This window comes from Salvia hispanica, chromosome 6 (genome assembly GCF_023119035.1).
Source record: "Salvia hispanica cultivar TCC Black 2014 chromosome 6, UniMelb_Shisp_WGS_1.0, whole genome shotgun sequence".
NCBI lineage: Eukaryota > Viridiplantae > Streptophyta > Magnoliopsida > Lamiales > Lamiaceae > Salvia > Salvia hispanica.
In genome coordinates, this window is record NC_062970.1 from 36,221,511 (window position 1) to 36,245,223 (window position 23,713).

General features: G+C 31.0%; 2 protein-coding genes and 2 long non-coding RNA genes across 5 annotated transcripts; 2 read left to right on the top strand and 2 right to left on the bottom strand.

The window, feature by feature from the left end:
* The first annotated feature begins 3,486 nt into the window (after positions 1-3,486).
* LOC125192195 lies at positions 3,487-4,096 on the top strand. The gene is made up of 2 exons (XR_007171319.1): positions 3,487-3,622; positions 3,762-4,096. It is a non-coding gene; the product is annotated as an uncharacterized LOC125192195 (long non-coding RNA).
* Positions 4,097-5,067: 971 nt separating this feature from the next.
* LOC125195229 (berberine bridge enzyme-like 22) lies at positions 5,068-6,178 on the top strand. The gene is made up of 3 exons (XM_048093410.1): positions 5,068-5,376; positions 5,506-5,820; positions 5,876-6,178. Exons 1-3 carry the CDS (start codon positions 5,068-5,070, stop codon positions 6,176-6,178), a joined length of 927 nt encoding a protein of 308 aa, XP_047949367.1.
* Positions 6,179-10,599: 4,421 nt separating this feature from the next.
* Positions 10,600-12,835, bottom strand: LOC125197012 (probable WRKY transcription factor 14). The gene is made up of 3 exons (XM_048095701.1): positions 12,281-12,835; positions 11,665-11,805; positions 10,600-11,188 (listed from the first exon to the last, which is right to left on the bottom strand). The coding sequence occupies exons 1-3, from the start codon at positions 12,721-12,723 to the stop codon at positions 10,726-10,728; spliced, it is 1,047 nt and encodes a 348-aa protein (XP_047951658.1). The 5' UTR covers positions 12,724-12,835; the 3' UTR covers positions 10,600-10,725.
* Positions 12,836-18,628: 5,793 nt separating this feature from the next.
* LOC125191770 lies at positions 18,629-19,415 on the bottom strand. Of its 2 annotated transcripts, none has more exons than XR_007171242.1 (2): positions 19,194-19,415; positions 18,629-19,087 (listed from the first exon to the last, which is right to left on the bottom strand). It is a non-coding gene; the product is annotated as an uncharacterized LOC125191770 (long non-coding RNA). The 2 variants fall into 2 exon arrangements; XR_007171241.1 differs by having other exon boundaries at positions 19,179-19,415.
* Positions 19,416-23,713: the final 4,298 nt, after the last annotated feature.

Sequence of the window (23,713 nt, forward strand, 5' to 3'; positions counted from 1 at the left end):
TATGGGTTTATCTCGCCCATAGTCCCTGGACTTTAAAAATATCGTCAGTAGTCCCTGGACTAAGGGTTTATCTCGAAATTGGTCCTTTTGACTTTTTTTGGTACGAAAATGCCCTTTTGGGGGTTTTGAGGGTTTTGGGCAATTTGGTCTTTTTACACTTTTAACATTTTGAATCTGATATTATTTCAGTTATGTACTAAATTTGATATTATTTCAAAATTATCATTCTTCTTCCATTTTGTCATCCTTCACTTTGTTTTTTTATTTCAATATTATATTTAATTTTATAAAATTAAATTTTAAATTTTAATTTTTAAATATCAATAAAAATTTTAATTAAACTACTAATTCATGGACATTATAAATATTGATTAAAACTATTAATTTTTGTTATTTAATATAATATTCAGCTGAATTGAAGTACACACAAATAATATTAATCATGATGGAAAAATAAGAGCTATTCTATTTAGCCTTCGTTCGGTTGTTATAATTGCTTGTGATTGAATATTATGAAGTTGACTAAAAATTTGATCCTACTAAAATTTTTATATAGGAGTATTTTTGTTGAAAATTATTAGTAAATTTTGATTGTTTTCAAATTAATAAACAAAAATTATATTAGTCTTACATTAGATGCATATTTATTTCAGAATAAATCGTGTTATATGATATATTTATGATTAAAGCTATTAAATATTGATTAAAACTAAGTCGTTGTCATATTGATTAAATATTATATACTTTCAAATATTGATTATGACTATTAATTTTTTTTATTTAATAATTTTTGTAATTAAAATTTTTTATTGATATTTAAAAATTAAAATTTAAAATTTTATAAAATTAAATCTAATATTGAAATAAAGAAACAAAGTGAAGGATGACAAAAGGGAAGAAGAATGATAATTTTGAAATAATATCAAATTTAGTACATAACTGAAATAATATCATATTTAAAATGTTAAAAGTGTAAAAAGACCAAATTGCCCAAACCCTCCAAAACCCCTCAAAAGGGCATTTTCGTACCAAAAAAGCCAAAAGGACCAATTTCGAGATAAACCCTTAGTCCAGGGACTACTGGCGATATTTTTAAAGTCCAGGGACTATGGGCGAGATAAACCCATAGTCCAGGGACCATTTTTGTAGTTCACTCTAATAATAATAATACTAATAATAATAATAATAATAATAATAATAATAATAATAATAATTATTATTATTATTATTATTATTATTATTATTATTATTATTATTATCATTATTATTTTACTTAAAATTAGTAACTAATCAATATATAGATTTAATAAAAATTTAACATTGTGAATTGTAATGATATAAAAAGTTGAATATTTTTAGTTAGGTGTTTCAACCTTAAAATGAGTATAAAATAATTTAATAAAAAATATTCAATTAATTTAATTACTTTAAATAATTGAATAGAACACTAAAAAGAAAGAAGAAAAGAAGAAAAAAGAAAAAAGGAGGAAGAAGACACATAAACTAAGGAGAAAAAAGAAAAAAGAAAGGAAGATAAAAATACTAAAAAGAAAGAAGAAAATGAGAAAAAGGATAGAAGAAGAAACTAAATAAGAAAAAGAGAAGAGTGAACTACAAAAATAGTCCTTGGACTATGCATTATCTCGCAATTGAACCCTGGACTTTAAAAATATCCTTAGACAACTCTGGACTAAAGCGTTTATTTCAAAATTGGTCATTTTTCACTGTTTCGTGACGAAAATACTCTTTTAGGGGGTTTGGGCAATTTGGTCCTTTTACACTTTAAATCTCGATATTATTTCATTGATGTACTAAATCTGATATTATTTCAAAATTATCATTCTTCTTCCCTTTTGTCATCCTTCATTTTGTTTCTTTATTTCAATATTAGATTTAATTTTATAAAATTAAATTTTAAATTTCAATTTTTAAATATCAATAAAGTTTTTTAATTAAAACTATTAATTTATGGACACTATAAATATTGAAACTATTAGTTTTTGTTATTTAATATAATATTCACCTGAATTGAAGAAGTACAGATTAATCATGATGGAAAAATAAGAGTTATTCTATTTAGCCTTCGTTCGGTTGTTATAATTGCTTGTGATTAAAAATTATGAAGTTGACTAAAAATTTGATATAGGAAAATTTTTGTTGAAATTTTCTAGTTAATTTTGATTGTTTTCAAATTAATAAATGAAAATTATATTAGTCTTACATTAGATGCATATTTATCTCAAAATAAATCGTGTTATATGATCTATTTATGATTAAAACTATTAAATATTGATTAAAACTAAGACGTCGTCATACCCTAAACCCTAAACCCTAATAGTAATTTTAATAATTAATAAAAATTTATTGATATTTAAAAATTGAAATTTAAAATTTAATATTATAAAATTAAATTTAATATTGAAATAAAGAAACAAAGTGAAGGATGGAAAAAGGGAAGAAGAATGATAATTTTGAAATAATATCAGATTTAGTACATCACTGAAATAATATCAGATTTAAAGTGTAAAAAGACTAAATTGCCCAAACCTCCTAAAACCCCCTAAAAGGGTATTTTCGTCATGAAACAGTGAAAAAATACCAATTTTGAAATAAACGCTTAGTCTAGGGTTGTCTGGGGATATTTTTTAAGTCCAGGGTTCAATTGCGAGATAAACACATAGTCCAGAGACTATTTTTGTAGTTCACTCAAAAGAGAAATAAGAAAGGAAGAAAAAATAATCACATATTTGGTACTATTTAATTGAAATTTCCAAAAACATCATCCAAGAAAAAAAATCACATATTTGGTACCTAGGATTATTTTTGTCACTGGGTACCAAAAACGATATAAAATAAAGATCGGGTATCATTTATGTGCAAAAGTGAAAGATCAGGTACCATTTATGTAGTTCACTCTTCTAAGTAATATCCAATTTACACCAAATTCAAACTCATTTATCAATAGGAATGTGATCAAATGAAAACTCTAAATATTGTACAAACTCAAAATAATGATCTGTATCATTGAAAAATGTCAACAGATCCCAAAAATCATCAACAGGAAAATGTCAACAGAATTTCAACGGTAGTCAATGATTGATGTTGTGTTGATATTGTGTTGACATTGTGTTGACATTAAAATCTTGAAATTTTAGACTGTATTGATATTGTATTAAAACTGTGATGAAGCTGTGTTGAAAAGTTTTGAGTTTGTACAATATATAAGTTTGCATTTTATCACTGCCCTTTATCAATATATGTCATATCCAAAAATAGTTTTCCATTCTTGCGTAGCTTGAACTAGGCAATGTTCGTTAATTTTGTATCATTTTTTATGTCGTCAATTTGGAGTAGGTGTTTTTAAATTTGAATGTTGTTGTGTAATTCAAATGATATTATTCTATTTTATTGAAATTATTATTAATAAGAGATATCCCCAAATCCCAATGCCTTCCAACTAATTCTCTGTGTGTGTGTACAGGTTTGGTATATAACGAAGCTTTTTATAGCTGAACCGTATCTGTCTGCTTTGATCGGAGGTGAAGTGTTGGGATATATACTCTACGATTGCACACACTATCACCTGCACCATGCAAAATCATCCACCCCTCTTCTACTCGAGGTACATTTATTTCATTTACATATTTGCTAGGCGTATTATTACTTTTTACATTATTTTAAACCAGTGCCTATATTTATGATTATAATAAAATAAACTTTGTGAGTTATAGTATGATTTTTTTTGTGGTTGTATTGTATAGAAGCGATACCACATGAGTCATCACTTCAGAATGCAAGAGAAAGGATTTGGAGTTACTACAACATTTTGGGACTGGGTGTTTGGGACACTGCCTTCAAACTAAAAGTACTGTTGAAATAGCCGATGTGCATATATGATTATATTTGAATATAATTCTAGTATCAGGATTAATTATTAGGCTAAATAATTTTATCATTGTAAGATCATAAAATTTGAAGAAGATTCATGTTAAGTTATTGGGCTCTTTATTTATTTCACTGTTGGGCTTTCTCGGACCTTGGGCTATTATATTTTTGTTTATATTTATTTCAGTGTTAGGCTCTCTTGAGCCTTGGGCTAAATAAAATTCGAAGAAGATTCATGTAAGTTATTTTTTTTTTATAAATGAGCATAAATTTAAAGATCGTGTCATGGTGGATTCGAATCCGAGCCCTACGATCTTGAATATTAATCACTATACCACTAGATCAATATACGCACACAAAATTCACAAGTAGAGTTTGAGCTTTTATTTTATTTTTTGCGGGTGGACTAATTTTGAAATTTTATTGATGAACTTGAAAATAAAGAACAAAGTACTACAAATTAAAATGTAATAATTGCTGCATGGATAGCACATATATATCTATCATGCAGCAATTAAAGACTTCGGTTATAAGATGAAAGGATAATAAATAAAAAAATGTTACATGTTGGGATGAACAATAACTATGCATTTTTTTAAGCGTTTGGTGCAATTGATCACTGATATATAACAACTGCAGTTTCTTGTTAATGTACTCAAAAGACATGCTATACGTTCAAATATTTATGCTTATGTTGAATCTTATGGTAAACTAAAAATTGTGAAAAATTTAGGACTCAAAATATTTCTGATTGTTCGTTTCTTAACAATAGAACAATGGCCTCTCATACGCTGCAGCATTTCATGTTGTATCTATCCATTTTAATTGGATTTTGCTTGGCACATCTAGAGGAATTTGTTAAATGCATGTCCAAACAATCTTCATCGTTCCATACTAATACATCCAAATATGTCTATTCGCTTCATTCTCCATCGTATTTCAATCTCTTCCAACCTTTGATACACAACGCTAGATGGAAAAATTCTATTCATCAAAGGCCCAAATTCATTGTTACTCCGACCAACAACCACCAAATCAAAAGCCGCCATAATATGCGCACGGGCCCACGCCTTCCAAATAAGGGTACTAAGCAGGGGCCACGACTTTGAGGGCCTATCCTACCGGTCAAGGCACCGGTTGGTGCTCATTGACCTAGTCAACCTCCGTTCCATCACCATTAACATGGATGATGAGACGGCTTGGGTCCAGGCCGGGGCCACACTTGGCGAATTGTACCACAACATCGCCAATAAGAGTGACTCCCACGCCTTCCCTGCGGGGTTATGCCCTAGCGTGGGCGTGGGGGGCCACATCAGCGGTGGTGGCATACGGCCTAGCGGACGCAAAAATCATGAATGCGAAAGGCGAGATCCTCGACAGGGAATTGATGGGCGAGGATCTTTTCTGGGCCATCAGAGGAGGGGTGGGGCCAGCTTCGGCATCATACTCGCGTGGCGGGTCCAGCTCGTCCGAGTCCCTCCGTTGGCCACGGTTTCACCATGCACAAAGACTTAATTAGATGACACGGGGATTGAGGTCGTCGACAAGTGGCAAAAAATAGCAAACAAGCTACCTAATGATCTATTCATCCGGATTATCCTATCAAACAACGTTGAAAAGAACACCCAAAACAAGCCAATATTCGCACGTGTCTACTTCAATTCCCTCTTCCTCGGAAATGCAAAAGATTTATTAGAATTGATGAACACAAATTTCCCAGAATTAGGGTTACAAGAGGCGGATTGCGAGGAGATGAGCTGGATCAACTCAACTCTCTACTTCTCTTCCTACACAAACCAGCCCTTGGAGATTCTTCTGAATAGGACAATGAAGTATAAGGTCAACAGCATGAAGGGGAAATCGGACTTCGCCACGGTGCCTTTACCAAAATCCGCGTACCACGGGATCAATGAGCGGCTGGTGAAGGAGAACTCGGTGTACGTGATCATGGATCCTTATGGCGGGAAAATGTGACTCCTTTTCCTCATAGGAAAGGGAATTTGTTCAACATATATGGGATGAGGGCGAAAAGGAGAAGAAACATTTGAAGTGGAGTAGGGAGATGTATGATTTCATGGAGCCATATGTTTCGTCTTCGCCGCAAAGGGCTTACTTGAATTATAGGGATCTTGATTTAGGGTTTCAGAAGAAGGGCGAACGGAGCTATTCGCGAGCTATTGGTTGGGGGGAGAAGTATTTTAATGGGAATTTTGAGAGATTGGCCAAGGTCAAGAAGATGGTTGATCAAGATCATTTCTTTGGAGATATGCAAAGCATTCCTCCAATTTCTTAATTGGATTTAGATGATCTAGTGTCATCTAATATTGAAATAATCAAAGAGTTTGATTAAGGGAGCAACCGATTTATCAGATTTATGAATTAAAATTAAAAAAGGTGGTGTTTTGTTATAGACATTTTCAGAGCTCAATGGCCAAAAATTTCTAATTTATTTTGGATTTTTTATTTATTTTTTGGTGTATTTATTCCCACGGCCGAACTATATAAAGGTGAGCTTCGAATTTTAGATAGTTCATACGCTTTAGCAAAACTTTGAACCATCCAGTTTATATCATATTTCATCAATTTATTTATGTGCTAGTTCAAAGAGGAATTCAAGCAAGACGGATCAAGGATTCGCCCAAGACTAAAAAAAATCAAAAAATTCTACCTCGGGAATTTAATTGTTTAGTTTGTTTTCATGTTTTTTATTTTAAGTTATTCATTTCTTTTTGTTATGAAAACTTTCATTTGTTATGAAAACTTTCATTTTTTATGTACTAGCTAGGTCAAAGTGAGTTTTTTCGATAACCTCATGAATAATTTAGATAATTATAATCTGTTTTATTTAATTAATTAACCCTATATGTGTACGTCACAAATACAATATATAAGTAATATGCTCAATCATATTGTTCAGCCCATAAGAATTTGGGCTTCAATTTTGAAATGCTGCCAAATCTGTAAATGGGCTTAATTATTGCAACCCATCCCATCAAAGTTGTTCTACTTTTAAACATGTAATTAAATTGGTTTTCAAAGATAGTACTGTTATATCTTGACCTATTCATTCATTCAAAAAAACACAAGGGTTTCTCTTATTTCATGTGGATGGGAAAAAATGTAGCCCCTCAAACCCCACCCACCTTAACCCACAACCTACAAAAGAACTTATAATATAAAATAAAATATAATAAAATCCATATTTAGTTAGAAGCACCCCTTTCAAATACTCTATCAAATATTCGATAATCATATAGTACTCCACTCTACTTTGAAATATCAATGAACTTGTGGAAATAGAGTTGTACAGCTTTGGGTATTTTTGGATAAGTAATACTAGTAGTTGGTTGAAAATTTGAAATCTAATTCATTCTTGACTATTTATTCTTGCCTAATTGTGATCGTTGGCTTGAAAAAGAAAAATTAATTAGGCATGCAAGCATTTTGAACCCTTGATGGGATGGAATTGAATAACCTTATCTTGATGGGATGTTTCCACACTGACAAGAAATTTGATTTGAAAGTTGAACCCACTTTACAATACTATCAACTCAAATCAAAATTAAATGAATCTTGCAAAAGAAATCAAATCTCATTATTTTCTTTTCAATTAACTCATTCAGATCATCATTCAAGAATCTCAATCTAATCCTTATCAGTTACCACTAGTCCACTACTCGTCTACTCCTATCAATTAAGTTCTATTTAATTTATATGGAGTAATTGGTTTAAATTTGTGTTAATCTCACAACTACTATAAGACTTCTGGTTATGGTTAGACTTTAAATAAATCAAAATTTTACGGGCGTGTAATGAAAGGTTACAATAAAAATATAGATAATTTTCTTGTCAATAATTAAATATACTTTTGGTCAATTGCACATCATTTCAAATTTAAATTCAAAATCAAGGTTTCTTAATTATTTGATTGGGGAAATGGTAAGTTTAAAAATTGAACTCTAGGACTTGATGTTTATGAACTAAAATATACAGTATAACTTGGATATATTATTGGAGAGAAAGGCAAGAAAAAGCGTTCTTCTTCTTCTTAATATAATATATCATGTGATACGTACAATGTTATGCAAGTGAGATTCAGTTGACATTATTTCACTATGATATAAGTAATACTTATAGTCATTATTGCTTAATAACAACCCCCAAATGACGGTTAATTATATAAAATAATAAATTCATTATCATGCTACGCCGACTGGTAGTAAAAGATTATTTAAATAGGACGAAAAGATAAATGTTGCTAATAATTTAGGTGTCTAATCTGTTGATGTTTGAAAAGATGTTTTAGGAGCACGAGTTCAAGTGCAGAGGGACACTCTGTTGGGGTGGGTCATCAGTTCATTATATTATTTTTTTTTGTTTTTAAATTAATTTTAAATTATTGTATTTTAAATTAAATTTATGAGATTAGAGATTAGGTATGTAGGTCCCAAATTTAACTTTCATGGACATTTGGCTTGTAGCTCAGATTGGACGTGCAAATCTTAGGGAGTTTCCTATATTAGGTTGTGTGTTTGATTATGATTAGTATTTTAATGAGGTTGGCTTTTTAACTTGTTTTGGTAATACGTAGTATGCTCCGTATATTTTTTTTAACTAAATAAATTATCACATGATTGTAGTGTCTTAACTATTATGTGTAAATTATAGTTTTCTCAAGTAAATACTCCTATATAGGTAGATCATACGACTCTAAGTCTCTAACCCATTATTAACAGATACATACATTAATTATTGTGACACATGAAATGCAAGAACAGAGCAATTTTTTGATTCTCAATTCCTCATGTTTATAGTACTGGTAGTTAAAATGGGTTTGTAAAGGTAGAGGTGTAACACGAGTTACGAAATCATTGCAAAAGACATCTAGTATTATTGTAGTCCATGTATCGATGTAAATAATTTGGCACAACTTCTAAAAGCCTTAAATTTAGTTAAATGGAAAAACTTTATGTTAGATTTATTTCCCATCACAAACAGTTTCTCCAATAAAAACTACTCAAATGCGCACAAGGAAATCTCATCACACATTTATAAAAAATATATCATTACACAATTAAAAGAAGAATAAAAAAACTCAACATACACATGGACGCATAATTACACGGCATCTCGTCCAATGAATGAGCGCTTCCACTTTAACTTAGTTTTTTTTAATAATGGGGTATTTTTTTTGTTTTTATCCTAATTTTCATTTCTACATATAAGTTTTTTACCATCTGCACAATTCAAAAAAGGATGTATGTGTGAGTGTTTCTTTTATCGGAGTTAACGGTGATATAAAATGTGTCGATTGGTGGTTAAAAATACCGAAACAATGGTATATCAAATCTATTGTAATAAAAAAATACTCCATTTTTTTTTGTGTCAAAAACTTTATTCTTTCTCGTACTCCTATTTTTGAGGCGGTTGATCCAGGAGGAAATATCTGGCAAAAGCTTTTGTTTGTGACGCTCTTCGCTACATCGTTTCCACCTTGAGGGCAAGGTGGATTTAACCGTGGGGGAGTTGATACGAGTATATCTATTATGTACATAATATCCGAGTATCTCTATTATTTCATATATTATTGATTTGGAATATGTTTCCTATTTCTTGATCATTAATATAGGTTATTCCTATTCTAAATAGAAGTCGTTGTTATCTTTTGAATCATTGAAGAAATAAAATTATCTTTTATCATATTTTAATTTTTCTGCAATTTACTTTTCCTAGTATTTGTTCATCAGTTGCTCGACGGAATTCCTTCCGCGAAAGGACCTCTTTTATCTGGCGATTTCTCGCCATTAATCTCCAATACGAGTTTTACTCATATCACTCTCTTACCTTTTCATTTTTTTAACATCAATTTCTTTATTATTTTGTGATTTCTACAATAAATGGAAAAAATATATAAAAATTGATTCGTTGAATCAAAGTGTGATATACTATGATCTCAGACGGTACTATGTTTGATAAAAGAAACTCACGTTCTTCTAACTTATAAAATTACTCTGTATTACATAAAATTATGACTGATTTCCTCCTAATTTTTTCCTCTTTTAAGTTGGTAGGAAAATGAATAGTACAAGTCTTGTGGAGGCAAGAAAAGGCCATCCTTTAAATCACATCGCAACAATAATATCACCTCAATAACAACAAAAAGTCACGTACGAGTAATTTATAAATTGAACTAAAAAATGTATTGCAAATCATAAAAATGAAGAATGATTCATCGCAGTGGGAGTCCCCATCTCACATCAAGTCACTTCTATGAGCTTTCCATTCGTGTCTGAAAAATGTACTTGTCTCAACTATTCCAACCATCTGTTCCTCACCTTTCTGTCCCATCCACCAATTTAACATTAACTAACTTCACTAATCTTTTCCCCCTCTCTAAACCAAAACAAAGCCAATCCCTTTCTTGAGTTCCTAATGCAAAAAAAAGCTCGTAACTTATGTTTCCGTTTCCTAAACATTCGGCTTAATTTGCATATAATTTGACAATACAAAAATGATTCAATTCGACATATTGTTACATTAATTATACGGGACGTACACGGATATTTTCTAGGTTAAATCCTATGATATGACTCATCTTTCATTCCAAATTATGTCACTCTATAAATCAATTTTTTTAGTGAGAGTTTCAGGAAAATAATGAAATAGAGGATACAAAATAATATAAATCCAAATAAATATAAGAAAAAAAAATCCTGAGGAAATTTTTGTTGTTGAAATTAATTATAAAAAATGAATAGAAAGATAAATAGTTTCTCATGCATGGCCAAACCTCATAAAACACCCCTAAACTATTGTACAAAGATAATTGAAGGAACCATTTCAAGATTTCGGGCTCGAGTCCTCCGCTGTTGTTGTTGTCCAATCATAGAAACTAAATGGATCCAAATCAGTATGATTATTATTAGTATGATCTGCTGGTGGAAACCCTTGTCCGAATAAACTCAAGGGATCATCTCCAATTTCCCCCAAATCAGCAAAAAAGCTGTCTTGCTCTTGAGTTGGCTTGTAGGTGGCTGGATCGAACGGGGGTTCGAAGCGATGATCGGCCTCTTCTTTGCAGTTGGTCTGGATCGGTGAGGAGGTTTCCTTGCGATCGGCCTCTTCTTTGACGCTCTTGGCTGGCTGAGAACGGGTGGAGCCGGCAAGGGCATTGCGCTGCGTTGGCCACGGGTGGTTGTGCTCCGAGGTGTATGTGATCACAAGCATATTCGGATCGGTTCTGCTCCGTTCGACTTGCTTTCTCGCCGAACAACCCTTGGAGCTACTACATCTGTAGTAGCCTCTGTAGATATTGTAAAAATGTTAGATTTTCGGATTTAAACACAATCAAACATGTGTATGAGTTGATCACTCTTGATATCACACAATAGGATATTAGGTGAGCTACTAACATTCTCATTTATTACTACTAGATAATTGTAATATTTTTGAATACTTAATCCTTCATGATCACTAATAGTCTAATAATGTACTCCTATGTATGTACGTTCTAGTATTAATTTTGATATTCACTCGTAAAAATACACACTACAAGAAAATTATGTATTATCATTGCTATGCAACATTGCATACATTTACCCATAGATATGATTGGAATACATGTCTCAAGAAACACATGCAAATTCTATGAATTTCCACAAATAAAAAAGCACTATATAGTTCTTAAAGACATGAAAAATGATGCAACTGAATATCCGAGTTTCACATGACATATGTTTATGGATGATATGCAATAGAAAAATCCGATTGTCAAATTACCTAGGATAAGGTGAACCCTTGATGGGCTTCTGTCCGTACTTCCGCCATGCCCAAAGATCCGATGGCACAACTTCTCCGGTAGCTCTGCTGTTTGCAGGTGCTGGTGCCGGAATACAAACTACTTTCTTCGCCTGACTTTTCCTAAATTATATACCATCAAATTCAGCCCCTTCTTTTAGACATAAAGTGAACTCTCAACTTATAATATATCATGTCTGGATTTGTAAAACTGTTGCAATAAAAATTTCAGTGTTTTTTTCGGAACTTATTGATCAGTTGCAGTTTCTGCGCTGCCTTTTTGTTTCCATGTAAGAAAGAATAAGAAAAGGCCAAAAATGATGGAGAATATGATTTCAAGAAACAGTCATTTGTGCAAATAACAGTAGCATGGGGTTTTCAATTCATTATCTTAATTAATTAAACACCGGAAAAGATCAAATTTTGAAGGGTTTTGTGTTAATTATCTTAACAAATGAAAACAGTATATAATAAAAACCCTATTTAGGGCATGTGATTCCCCCAAAATCCTCACACCTAATTAATGAAAGATGAAAATTTTCAATATCTCAAATATTATTGATAAATAATGATTTCAGTAATAAAAAAAAAGTCGCACCTTCTTTTGGTGCCCGCGTTAGGCGGAGACGAGATCTGCAAGGCAGAGCTAGTGCCCGAAATCAAACCCCCATTATTAGACACTAAAATAGGAGGAGGATTCTTGTCTTGATTTTCACATGGCTTCGCATTAGGAGATATCTGCAGCATCCTCGAGAAAATATTCGAGGGTCTCCTCACCCCATCGCAACTGATCACCCCTCCGATGCTCGAATTGTACAAGTGCTCCGAAATTGGAGGGGTTATGGCTTGATTGAGAGGATCTTTGATGTAGGTGAATGGATCGCCGAAATATTCGGGAGAGTAGTCGATCGAATTTCTTGAAAATTGCCACTCCGGGGCCGCCCCCGCCTCTTGCGACGGTGTTTCTGCAGCGGCAGCTCGGACTATGTCGGATAGATCGCCTTCGTAGTTGTCCATCATCTTCATGAAGTTGCTACACATGTATGCTTTGGAAATTATATGCCACCTACTTTCTCATCATGCACCTCTCGAGGAAGATAGGTTGAATGGTTTTGTTTTAGACAGAGAGGGAGAGAAGAGGAAGACGCTGACTTTGGATATAAAACAAGGATGGAATTGAGCAAGATTATTAGTATTAATTGTATTAGTAACTTAACGACTTACTCTAACCCTTATCTTTTCTTTTTTTATAATTGATAAATCAACTTCATTTTAAATCCAACACTCTTTGGCCTTAGGCATTAAGTATACAAATGATAATGATGGTATAGTATATATGCCAGTGTGCCACACATTGATAGATTTATAAAATTGTTGAAAATTATTCAATGCCAAAATTTACCGTGTACAAAATCAAAAGCTTTGTTGTTCATTCAATGTATCTCTACATATTCTACTTTTTCTTCTTTCTTGTTATGTACCTTCGTATGTTTATTACACAACCAAGTTGTAATTTAATTTTTGTTAATATTTTGTTAACAGCTGGAAGTGAACTAGGTTGGGGCTTGATGTTTCTTATTGTCAGCCTCTAAATAAAAAAGGTAGAGAGAAGTGGTTTATGCAATTCTTATTGATTGGATATATCATGTGACAATATGTTTACACTACTAAATTTTTTTGGTTAGGATTTAATGTTAGTTTGGGTACGTATTTAGTCAATATAGAAGTTACTAATATTGATCAATTTATTTAGTTTAAAATTTTTCTTGATATATAGTTTTAGCTGTTTATTTGCTAACTAGGAGTATATGAAATTAAAAATCCGTGAGCTATATATTGATTTATTTTTAGTAGTAATAGTATAGTTGTTTCTATGATAATTTATGAATTTAGAATATATGTTTACTTTTACTTGAACATTATTTCTTAAATAGTATGGTCATGCACAGTCAGTAATTAGTGTATCTAATTGGGTGTCGTGTATATCATACATATTGATAATAATGTAGGATTATTTAATTAACGGCATACATTTGATTACTAGTATTTTGTACATATGCCTAATAAAAGATCTTAAAAATTGAACTTAAAATGTAACGGCGGTAAATAACCAAATTAAGTAAAACAATTATGATTGTGTTTGTTGTGTTTACAAAAGAAGAAAAAGATATGAGAGCTATATTTTTGTTTCATAAAAATGAAATTCACAAACAAGCGATGGAAAATAAAAGAGCAGGCAAGTAGCCGCATTTGTCGGAAATCCTCAACACGTTTCGACTTAGTACGCGTGCAGCCCCCTCCATTTTATTTCTCTTTTTATAATTTTAAAAATTTATCATCTAATTTTACTAATAATATAGTATTAATATATATTCGCTTATCATCCATGAAAAATTAAATTTATAATATTATTTTGATCTATTCATAAAAAAATTATATACTCATCCCCTTCGTCCCACAATAAGAGTCATGTTTTGTCATTTTGGTTCGTCCCACAATAAAAGTCATATTTCATTTTTACCATAGATAATAAATTAATAGGCTCTACATTCCACCAACTTATTTCATTCACATTTTGCCATAAACTAATATATATAAGTGAGATTCATACTCTACTAACTTATTTAACCCATTTTTCTTTATATTTCTTAAAACTCATGCCATAACCAAATATGACTCTTATTCCGGGACGGAGGGAGTAATCGCTTACATTGCCCACCATTTAAAATGATGTTGTATTTAAATTTCATTCACATATATTGCTAATAATTTTGTTAAAACTTGTTGTCCATAATTTGACATTTTATTATGGACCTGAGGAGTATTAAGTATAGCTTTTATGACAAGGTATAGGTCATGGTCTTAGCTTTGAATGAATTAGCTTTCGTTTCATTTTCAGTTAAAAATTTCGAATTTTGCATAAAGTTTCAAGTTGGGCCACGATTGAGAATCCAATATTGAAAAGTTTAAATCAACTCATTAGATTCTTGTATTGAGTATACGAAGTGCAGTTACATTTACTGAAATAGAGTACAATTACAAATTAGTAATTCAATTCAATTAAATACTTATAATTTATTTAATCATTGTACATTCCGTGTGAGAATCCGACTAGTTGAATTAAATTTTCGACACCAAACTATGTACTGGTTTCGAGCCAAAATTCAAACTTTAGGCAGAAGTTACAAAAAATAAACAAAAGTTCATAGCATGCCCGCTTAGTGTGCTGGCTGTTAGAATGAGGTTAGTCCTTTAGCTATCGTAGGAGTGACACCTTAATACTAAGTTTTTAACCCTTTTTTATCATCGCAAATTCGCAATTTATTTCAGCATTGATGTATTGAGAAAAGACGCAATAATCATGATTTAAAAGTGAAAATTTATGATTTTGGAATTTCCAGTTAATTTGAACGTGGACACATGAATGATTTTATTATTTAATAAATCCTACTTAGTAGTAGTAGTAAGTAGGCTAGCTACTTACTCCCTATAAAGGTATAGAACCTAGACAGTACTTGAGATCCACATTTATCATAATACTATAATCTTTATGTTGCTTCTTTGCTGACTTTCGCAAAATCGAGTCTTTTTCTGCAATTAAAAGTAAACAATAAACAAGAATAACGTCGGGGGTTGATATTTTCACAATTAAGGACAATATGTTTAGATGTTTACATCAAAGGCTTCGAATTATTTAAGTACACTAAATAAACAGTACTCCCTTAGTTCACATAAATTAATACTATATAATATTTGTGGATAACATAAATATTAATATTGAATTAGTAAAATATGAAAAAAAAAAAAAAAAAAAAAAAGAGAAAAAGTGGAACAAAAGTTTTCGTAAATGGAAATGAAGTTGATTTTGATAGAACACATCGCAGTTAAATTTAGACTATTTTTTGTGGACAATGTATTAGCCATCGATATCTAGTTAATATATAAATGGTTGTTAGAACCAATTTAGAAGTACAATGGGAATAATAATATACGGTGTAGACTTCAAAATGTGACGAAAAGGAACAAGAGTTCAAATCATTGCTATCCCTCCCAAAAGCCAAAAAAATGTCCTTTTATAAGTGTTTATTTCAAAAATGTTGTCAAACTTTTATTTAATTATCTGAACTCAAAATTATGAATTGATAACATAACGAAACTCAATCTTTAAAATGTGTCCCTTCCAAACAATAAATCTAGGATCCTAGTAACTTATATATCTAATTTGCATCTCTGTGCACTCTAAGACAAGAATCTACAATAAAACAAATTAACACTGGGATTCCGCTCGATTAAAAATATCCCAAATTTTGCTACATCCATTAACAAAAAGAGTCAGAGAGAATTAAGAAGCATCATTCCATGTGATTCAGAATTGATAATTAAGTCCCAAATGAATAATATAATTAACCCCCAAATAATGTAATACGCCACATAACGACAATCACGATTGATGATTATAGAGTGATCATTAAAATAATTAGTTAATTAGTAATTAATTAAGATAAGAGTCATGTTCGGATATCCGCACGCGTGAGTCACGGCTGCCACCGCCTGATGTCAGCCGGCCACCTCACTAGTCACGTGCGATCCTGACCGCTGATCTTGCCTCTGTGGACGGTCACGATTGATCGGCCGCCAGCCTTATTTTATTGTTATTTGGCTGTCATTTGGTATTTTTCACATATTAATCAAGTAATTAATAATTGTGTCAAGTAGTCAAAAGTGGGGGTCCATGACCTATGTGTGATTTTGCGTTTGCCGAATTGTGAAGTTGACGCACTGCTGCAGAAAGATTAGGTTTGAAATTCAACATTTCAGATTTGTTCAACAATTAGGGATTGAGAAGATCTTTGTTTTCTTTTTCTTTATTTAATCGAAGGAAAGTATGCGATCATCACCTTGGAATTTGGATAATTTTCTATGTATAATTAACTTAGCTTAGCTTGTAGACTATAAAACAGAGGTATATTAGTCAAATTTAAAATTTACTAAAGCTTTTGTAAAATTGTTTGATGAGTTTATAGGATCTTTTAAATCATGCATATATATTCATCTTAGTAGGAATGGTTCGATTGAGAATCATGAAAAGTTATCAATTAAAAACACAAAATATATTAATTGGTGGCACAAATCATATCAGTTTTCAACTAATATTAATTGATAGTGCTTTGAACCTTCGAGTATTAGTTGAAAAAATATATAAGTAACTTGAGTTGAGCTATTTCGTTCTCCCCTATTCATATGCCAAGTTAACGGGGTCTAATTTTCAAGTTGGGAAGGACTTTTCCAATAAAATTTTTATTAAATAAGTAAATTTAGAATATGGTATGATTTGCTAGGCACCTATATATATGTAATACCCACGTTAACTTTGTATGATTTGTTAGTGCATTTGAATCAACTTAAAAGTCAAGAAAAAACGGACGGCTAGAGGATAATATTCACAAGTCATCAAACAATTATAACTTTATGATATTACAGATTAATCAAATTGAATGTTTAATTTCTTGAGACTATGGAAATTAAATTCAGTTCATCATAAAATACTGTGGCATACCACTGTTGCACACTCTTAATGGTGAATAAAGTACTTTTAGTATCTCAATTAAAAAAAAAATTAGCAATTGAGATATAGTAGTAACTAGTAACTAACATTAGAGTGGAAATTACTGCTTTGTATATATTTTAAAACATCTATGTTATTATCAAGAGAACAATTATTTCTTGTAATTTTCCTTATTGTAATTATCACCAGTAAAATGACACTAACGGTATCCTCAGCAATATATCGAAACTACAAGTTGATATGAAAGTTAGAATATGCAATTAATGCAACATTCGATCAAAATTGAAAAATCAAACCAATTTGCTAGCAATCGTGTCTCGTAAACATAATTCCCACTTCAATTAAAATATCACCGTGAATTAACAAAAGTAATAGTAGTATGAAATCGAAATAAACCATGAGGGAGAATAATACATTAACTTCGCATGTGAAAATAAGATAAAATATGAATGTAGATCAATCCTAGAATTCTGTGGTCGATTGATTGGCCCAGTTGCATGTGACAAATGAAGACTTTACTTCCAATAGCATGAATTAAAATTCATTTATTTTAATAGTTTTACCATAATTTTAGTGACACCGATTCGAGATCTCGTGCTCACTTTGAGTGCAGTTTGATTTAAGCCTTTTTCTTTTCCAGACAACCAAAGTCATAAAAAATGGTGGTATGTGTTTATATGTAATTAAGTGTTTCATTTGTTGAGATCAAATCAAGGTTGTCACGTTGGGGAACATCATTAAATGTTGATTTTGTATGGAGGGAATTGAAGTTGGCAACAGTGAACAAGGATTTGGTGTTAGCTGCAGTTGCACGATGGAGGCCGGCATTAGTCCTTCATTTCTGTCTACAATCTTCATTTTATTTTTATGTTTATTTATTCTTATCTTTAGCATATAACATGCTAAGATGTCACTCTTTCCCATATTAAAATTCATTTGCAGATCTACAAAATAGGCTTCCACTCTGTAAACCTTATGTTGATTTTCAAAACCATAATAACTAATAAGGATTGGATCTTTAATTTATACACATCTCTATCAAGTAGATTTGATGTTGATACAATAAATTTCCCATTATAGTCTTATAACTCTTATCTAATTCATTCATTCATTCAATTATATGTAAATGTTCTCACTCGTTATTTTCTAAATTTATTGGAGAAAAGTTTGCTAAATCAAACGTTGATAATTTTAATTAAGGGATAGACTAAAATGAAAATAGTTCATATTTTTAAGAGGATGGTGAGTATTAAAGAGTACTATCGGTTTCCTATTGAAATTTTACAAATATTTTCTATAACATTATGATAGCTTAATTAATTGAGCCGACATGGAGACATCGTTTTTCATTATCTTATGTGAACAATAATTCCACATTCGTCCAAGAAAAGCCACATTATACAAGACGAGATCTACAACATAAAATGGGCTTTAATATAAATACTATTTAGGCCCAATACTCGATTCAATGGTGACGAGCTGGGATCACGCGACTTGGGCTTCAAAATATTACTTTATAAGAATAAAGCCCAACCTATAAAACAAAAACGAATAACAAAAGAAAGCAAAAACTTTTATCAACACCGTAGATTTATACATATTCATAAATTATGCTACATACACCATAAGAAAGAACTGGCGTTTCGTTTAGTCTACCATTAGATTTCTTTATTTTGATACACATTGTACTATTCAGTTTGATTCTAATAGCTTAAAATTTGTTGTAAATAATATTAATTTTACAAATCAAATAAAACTTCTTTCCATGCCAAAAAGCTTATATAGGAGTACATTTTTTTTCCCCGCCTCACATAATCTTTAGCTACAATTGACCTGCAACTGAAAAGTAGTACAAAAATATGAATATTCAATAAAATCTTGACTATAATTGGCATTGATGTATAATAACATAAACAAGAAGAAAATATACATAACCAATTTTTACATGTGAAGTTAGACGCCGGCGCCGGGGAAGAAGGCGGAGAGAGTGTCGACGGCGGTTGAGAGCATGCTTGGCTCCTCGTACGCCGCCCACCTCCGGCGATCCTCGGCGGGATCAACGTCGGCGCGTGGCATACAGGGAGCCAGGCATATATAGCGCATCTCACTCTCCCTTCTAATTCCCCAACTCCTCATTTTTTGGAGCTACGCAATTTCTTTTTGTGAAGAACAATTGTGAATGGTGAGATTTAGACAACCTGTGACAGGGAATTTATAGAAATTGGAGAAAAGTAAATAAATCATCTAGTATTACTTTGCCATGCATAAAATATAGGAAACGACCCGTTCTATAGTTCTATTTTCGATAAGAATATTCTCTAAGTATTACTAATTATGATTACATACCATGTTATGATCACTTTTTAGGATTATATACTATACATTTATAATGTATGTTTAATTTATAACAAATTTGATGTTGATTGTTAATTTTGATTTTTGAATATATTTTTAATAATGAGCCCTAAAGATTTGATTTTATAATTTTGCAATACAAACATTTAATTTACTACGCTCCTCTTTCAATCTCGAGCTTTTCATAGTAATCAAATCTCATCATTTATTTGCCGACAATGATACCACCATGCCATCCTTGTCTGGTAGGTGAATCAATTCATGATAATTAATTAGGGGGTTTTATGAAGCCATTAATTATATTCTATATGTCCATTCGATCTTCGATTTTTTTTTTTGGAGGATTTCATGTAAGAGAACTGATATTTTGTGGGGTACTATGATTTAATATTCCGTCCCATTATATATGTCATATTTGCTTTTTTTAATTTGTCTGATAAAAGATGTCACATTTTCTGGAAAAAGTTCTCTCGCATTAATAGAAATATAGTAGTACCATTATTTTCTCTATCCACTTAACACACAAAATAAAATTACCTAAATTTATTATCATTACCCATATATATCATCTATTATGGAGGGAGTATTAAAAAAATCAACTACAAGAATACATTATGGAATGTATAATTAAGAAAAATGTGAGTCATGAATTATGTGAAAAATCGAATTGAATTCCAAATACCAAAGAATATAAAATAAGAAAAGGAGAAATAATAATGTAGTGTTATGCATGCGGAGGGCACCCGGATTCGATGGCTATCTTCTCCAGTAATATTCAAAGCATGCATATTTGAGTGCTTTTTCAGATGCAACTTTAGCCTTCTTTTTCTTACAACATCTAAATAAAGTCATTTACTTTATCATTCTTAGTTAAAGTTTGTCGGCTCTGACCATATGATTTGACCATCTTCTTTTTCTATTTTTATTTCTTTTTTTAAAAATAACCTTAATTTTGCAGCTCTATGTCCACCTTTTTCGTATCGGAAAAATAATGTAAAATGGATAAAAAAATGTTCCCTCTACATTGAAATGCATCGAATTTTGAAGCTTTGGCCTACAAGGAGTTGGAATATTTCAATAAATATAAACTCTGCTATATTAAATAGCGTAATCTATATTATCAAAATAGTGTAATTCGGTTCATTTTCATAATTATATCATTATTTTGCTAGCCCTTCAAAATATCACTGATTAGCTATTGCACAAAAAAAAAATCTTAGTCCGCTTTGGGTTTCTAATATTTTATCACCAAATTCAAGTATACCCATAAAATTCACTCATTTTTTACTTCTAAGTTACTATCACATGGCGTAAGAAAATATTCGCTAACTGCTGTGCCTGATTGATTTCCTACTCGAAAAGGCCTAAAAACTACTTACAATTGTGAAGATCATATACTAGTATTAGTTTAAATTTGAAACTTGAGTAGTAGTATATTATTTTCTTAATTCGATATCTTCTTCATTTTTGGTATAGTCCAGCGAAGATCTTTCACTTTCATTTTCTCAAAATACAATCAAGTATAGTACACTTTTTTTGGTAACACAATCAATTATACATTTTCTTTTCATGCGTTATTAATAAATGTGATTTGAGGAGATAAATAGTACTAGTACTAGTGTTTTTATAAAATTATTAGTATATAGTATGTCTGGTTTTTTTTTGTATAATTAAGAGGTATTTAATTAAATATTTGAAGTATAAAATAAAATCTATAAACAATTTTTAGAGAAATGCTCCATAAGATATTTATAAAATATAAATACTACTCCCTCGTTTCTTATTTATTTGGCACGGAGTTAAAAATAGTGGATTAAATAGATAGTGAATACGAGAGAATAAAGTGGAGAGGGAGAGAGAATAAAGTGAAGTAAGAGAAATGAAGAAAATAAAAATAAAAAAGAAAGTTATTATACTTTACATTTTACCAAAATTAAAAATACTCAATTTATTGTATAAAATTTTTTTAATAAAAAAATAATTTAATTAATATGAAAAGGAAATAGTACTATATTAAATTATATGAATTGGGCTATTTTTGGAAGACAGTGGGAGGAGTACATATTACTGCAATTTTTGTTTTGACGTAGGGTCGCATTGTTATACTTTTGTTATGATTTATTCTGACGGCCTTGAAATTAGGATTTCTAACTTCTAGGTTTAAATAGGCAATCAGCGGGCAGTGTCCATATACTTATGGTAACAGCGACACACGTAAAGATACTCCCTCTGTTCCAAAGAATATATATGTTAGGTTCAGCACGAATTTTAACGTAAAATTGATCAATATTTGAAAAGGGTAAAGAGAATAAGTAATTAAAATATTATTAATGCAGAACGAGTCCCACCTCATTAGAGAGAAAAAAAAGTTTCTAAAATTAAAAAATACTACATATTCTTATGAGACGAACTAAAAATGAAAGAGTGCATATTCTTTAAGGACGGATGAAATATGAAAATTAAACTCTCTATTTATTAGTACAAGATATACTCCATCCATTAATATTTAGGGGTAACTGCTTTTAAAGTCACCAACTTTCCATGAATTCCGGTTTTTCCCACGAACTTTAAAAAGTTCGTGTAATGTCACGAACTTTATTGTCGGTTGCTATTTTCCCATGTCAGGTTTTCCGGTCTGATTCAAACTGTTCGTTTCCTATTAAGACAATGTCCAAATTCTTTTATCTTACTATCATTATCTTCGTCTTTGAAATAGCTTCGCGTGGGTACCTTGTACGCCTCAATCGGAACTCGGATGAAGAAGTTATGGCCATTATGATGGTACAAGGTCGCACAAAGGTCGCAGCCTTCATCAAATGGCCATAACTTCTTCATCCGAGTTCCGATTGAGGCGTACAAGGTACCCACGCGAAGCTATTTCAAAGACGAAGATAATGATAGTAAGATAAAAAAATTTGGACATTGTCTTAATAGAAAACGAACAGTTTGAATCAGACCGGAAAACCTGACATGGGAAAATGGCAACCGACAATAAAGTTCGTGACATTACACGAACTTTTTAAAGTTTGTGGGAAAAACTGGAATTCATGGAAAGTTGGTGACTTTAAAAGCAGTTACCCCTAATATTTAATTGAGATATTTCTTTTCAACATAAAGATTAAGAATAATGTGTTGATAGATAGTGAAGATTAAGAATAATGTGTTGATAGATAGTGATAAAGTAAGAGAGATGATTTTTTTTTTTGCAAAAATAGAAATGACTCAATAAAATATTAGAACTTCCCAAAATAGAAAACGACTCATTTAACACGTAAAGAAAGGAATAATTTATTAATGTAAATTAAGAATATTCGAACAACGAAAATTTAACGCTATATTTATAGAAAATGGTTCCATTCTCACCGTACCCTTTTCTCAATTAAAAAAACATTTAACACTAAAAAAAACTAACTAATTTATTATTTGTGGACAAAAACTTTATGGTCATTTCTACTGTCAGTGTAAATGTTCTTGGGTAATTAACATGTCGCTATTTTTAAAAGAAAGCTTTTCAACCTATATCATTACCATCATAGAATTGTGTATATATGTACGTATATATTGGACACGGGACATCTAAAATTTTGTTGATATTTTTCACATTTTAAGATAATGTTTTTTACATAATAAATCTAGACAATAATATATCCAGATTTACACAAGGTTTGTTTATACAGTTGGATATGGCCCCTCTATAATTCTACTTATCAAATAATCATATATAGGTTTAACATACCAACTCATTTTGTCACTTTGATACTCCTAAATAAAGGAAGTTCTACTCTATATCTCATGGATGTCGTGTATAAACACACTCTTAACTGAAACATTTCAGGAGTCGTGTATAAACATACCCAACAAAAACTCAGTTCATTGTAACCAAACATTCACGGAAAGGAAAAAATAAGTATAGAAAGAAAGGAAGAATGTTTGATAAAGAAAGTATAGCTAAAAGGCACAACAAATTTTGACTTTAGGAATAAAAAGAATCTAAAACAAATGTCACCATCCTAATAACGGAACAAGTGCTATTTTATCTTATATACTATCATCTCGATAATTCACATCCAACAAAATTAATCTCCATTGACTAGTAGTAGTATTAACGTT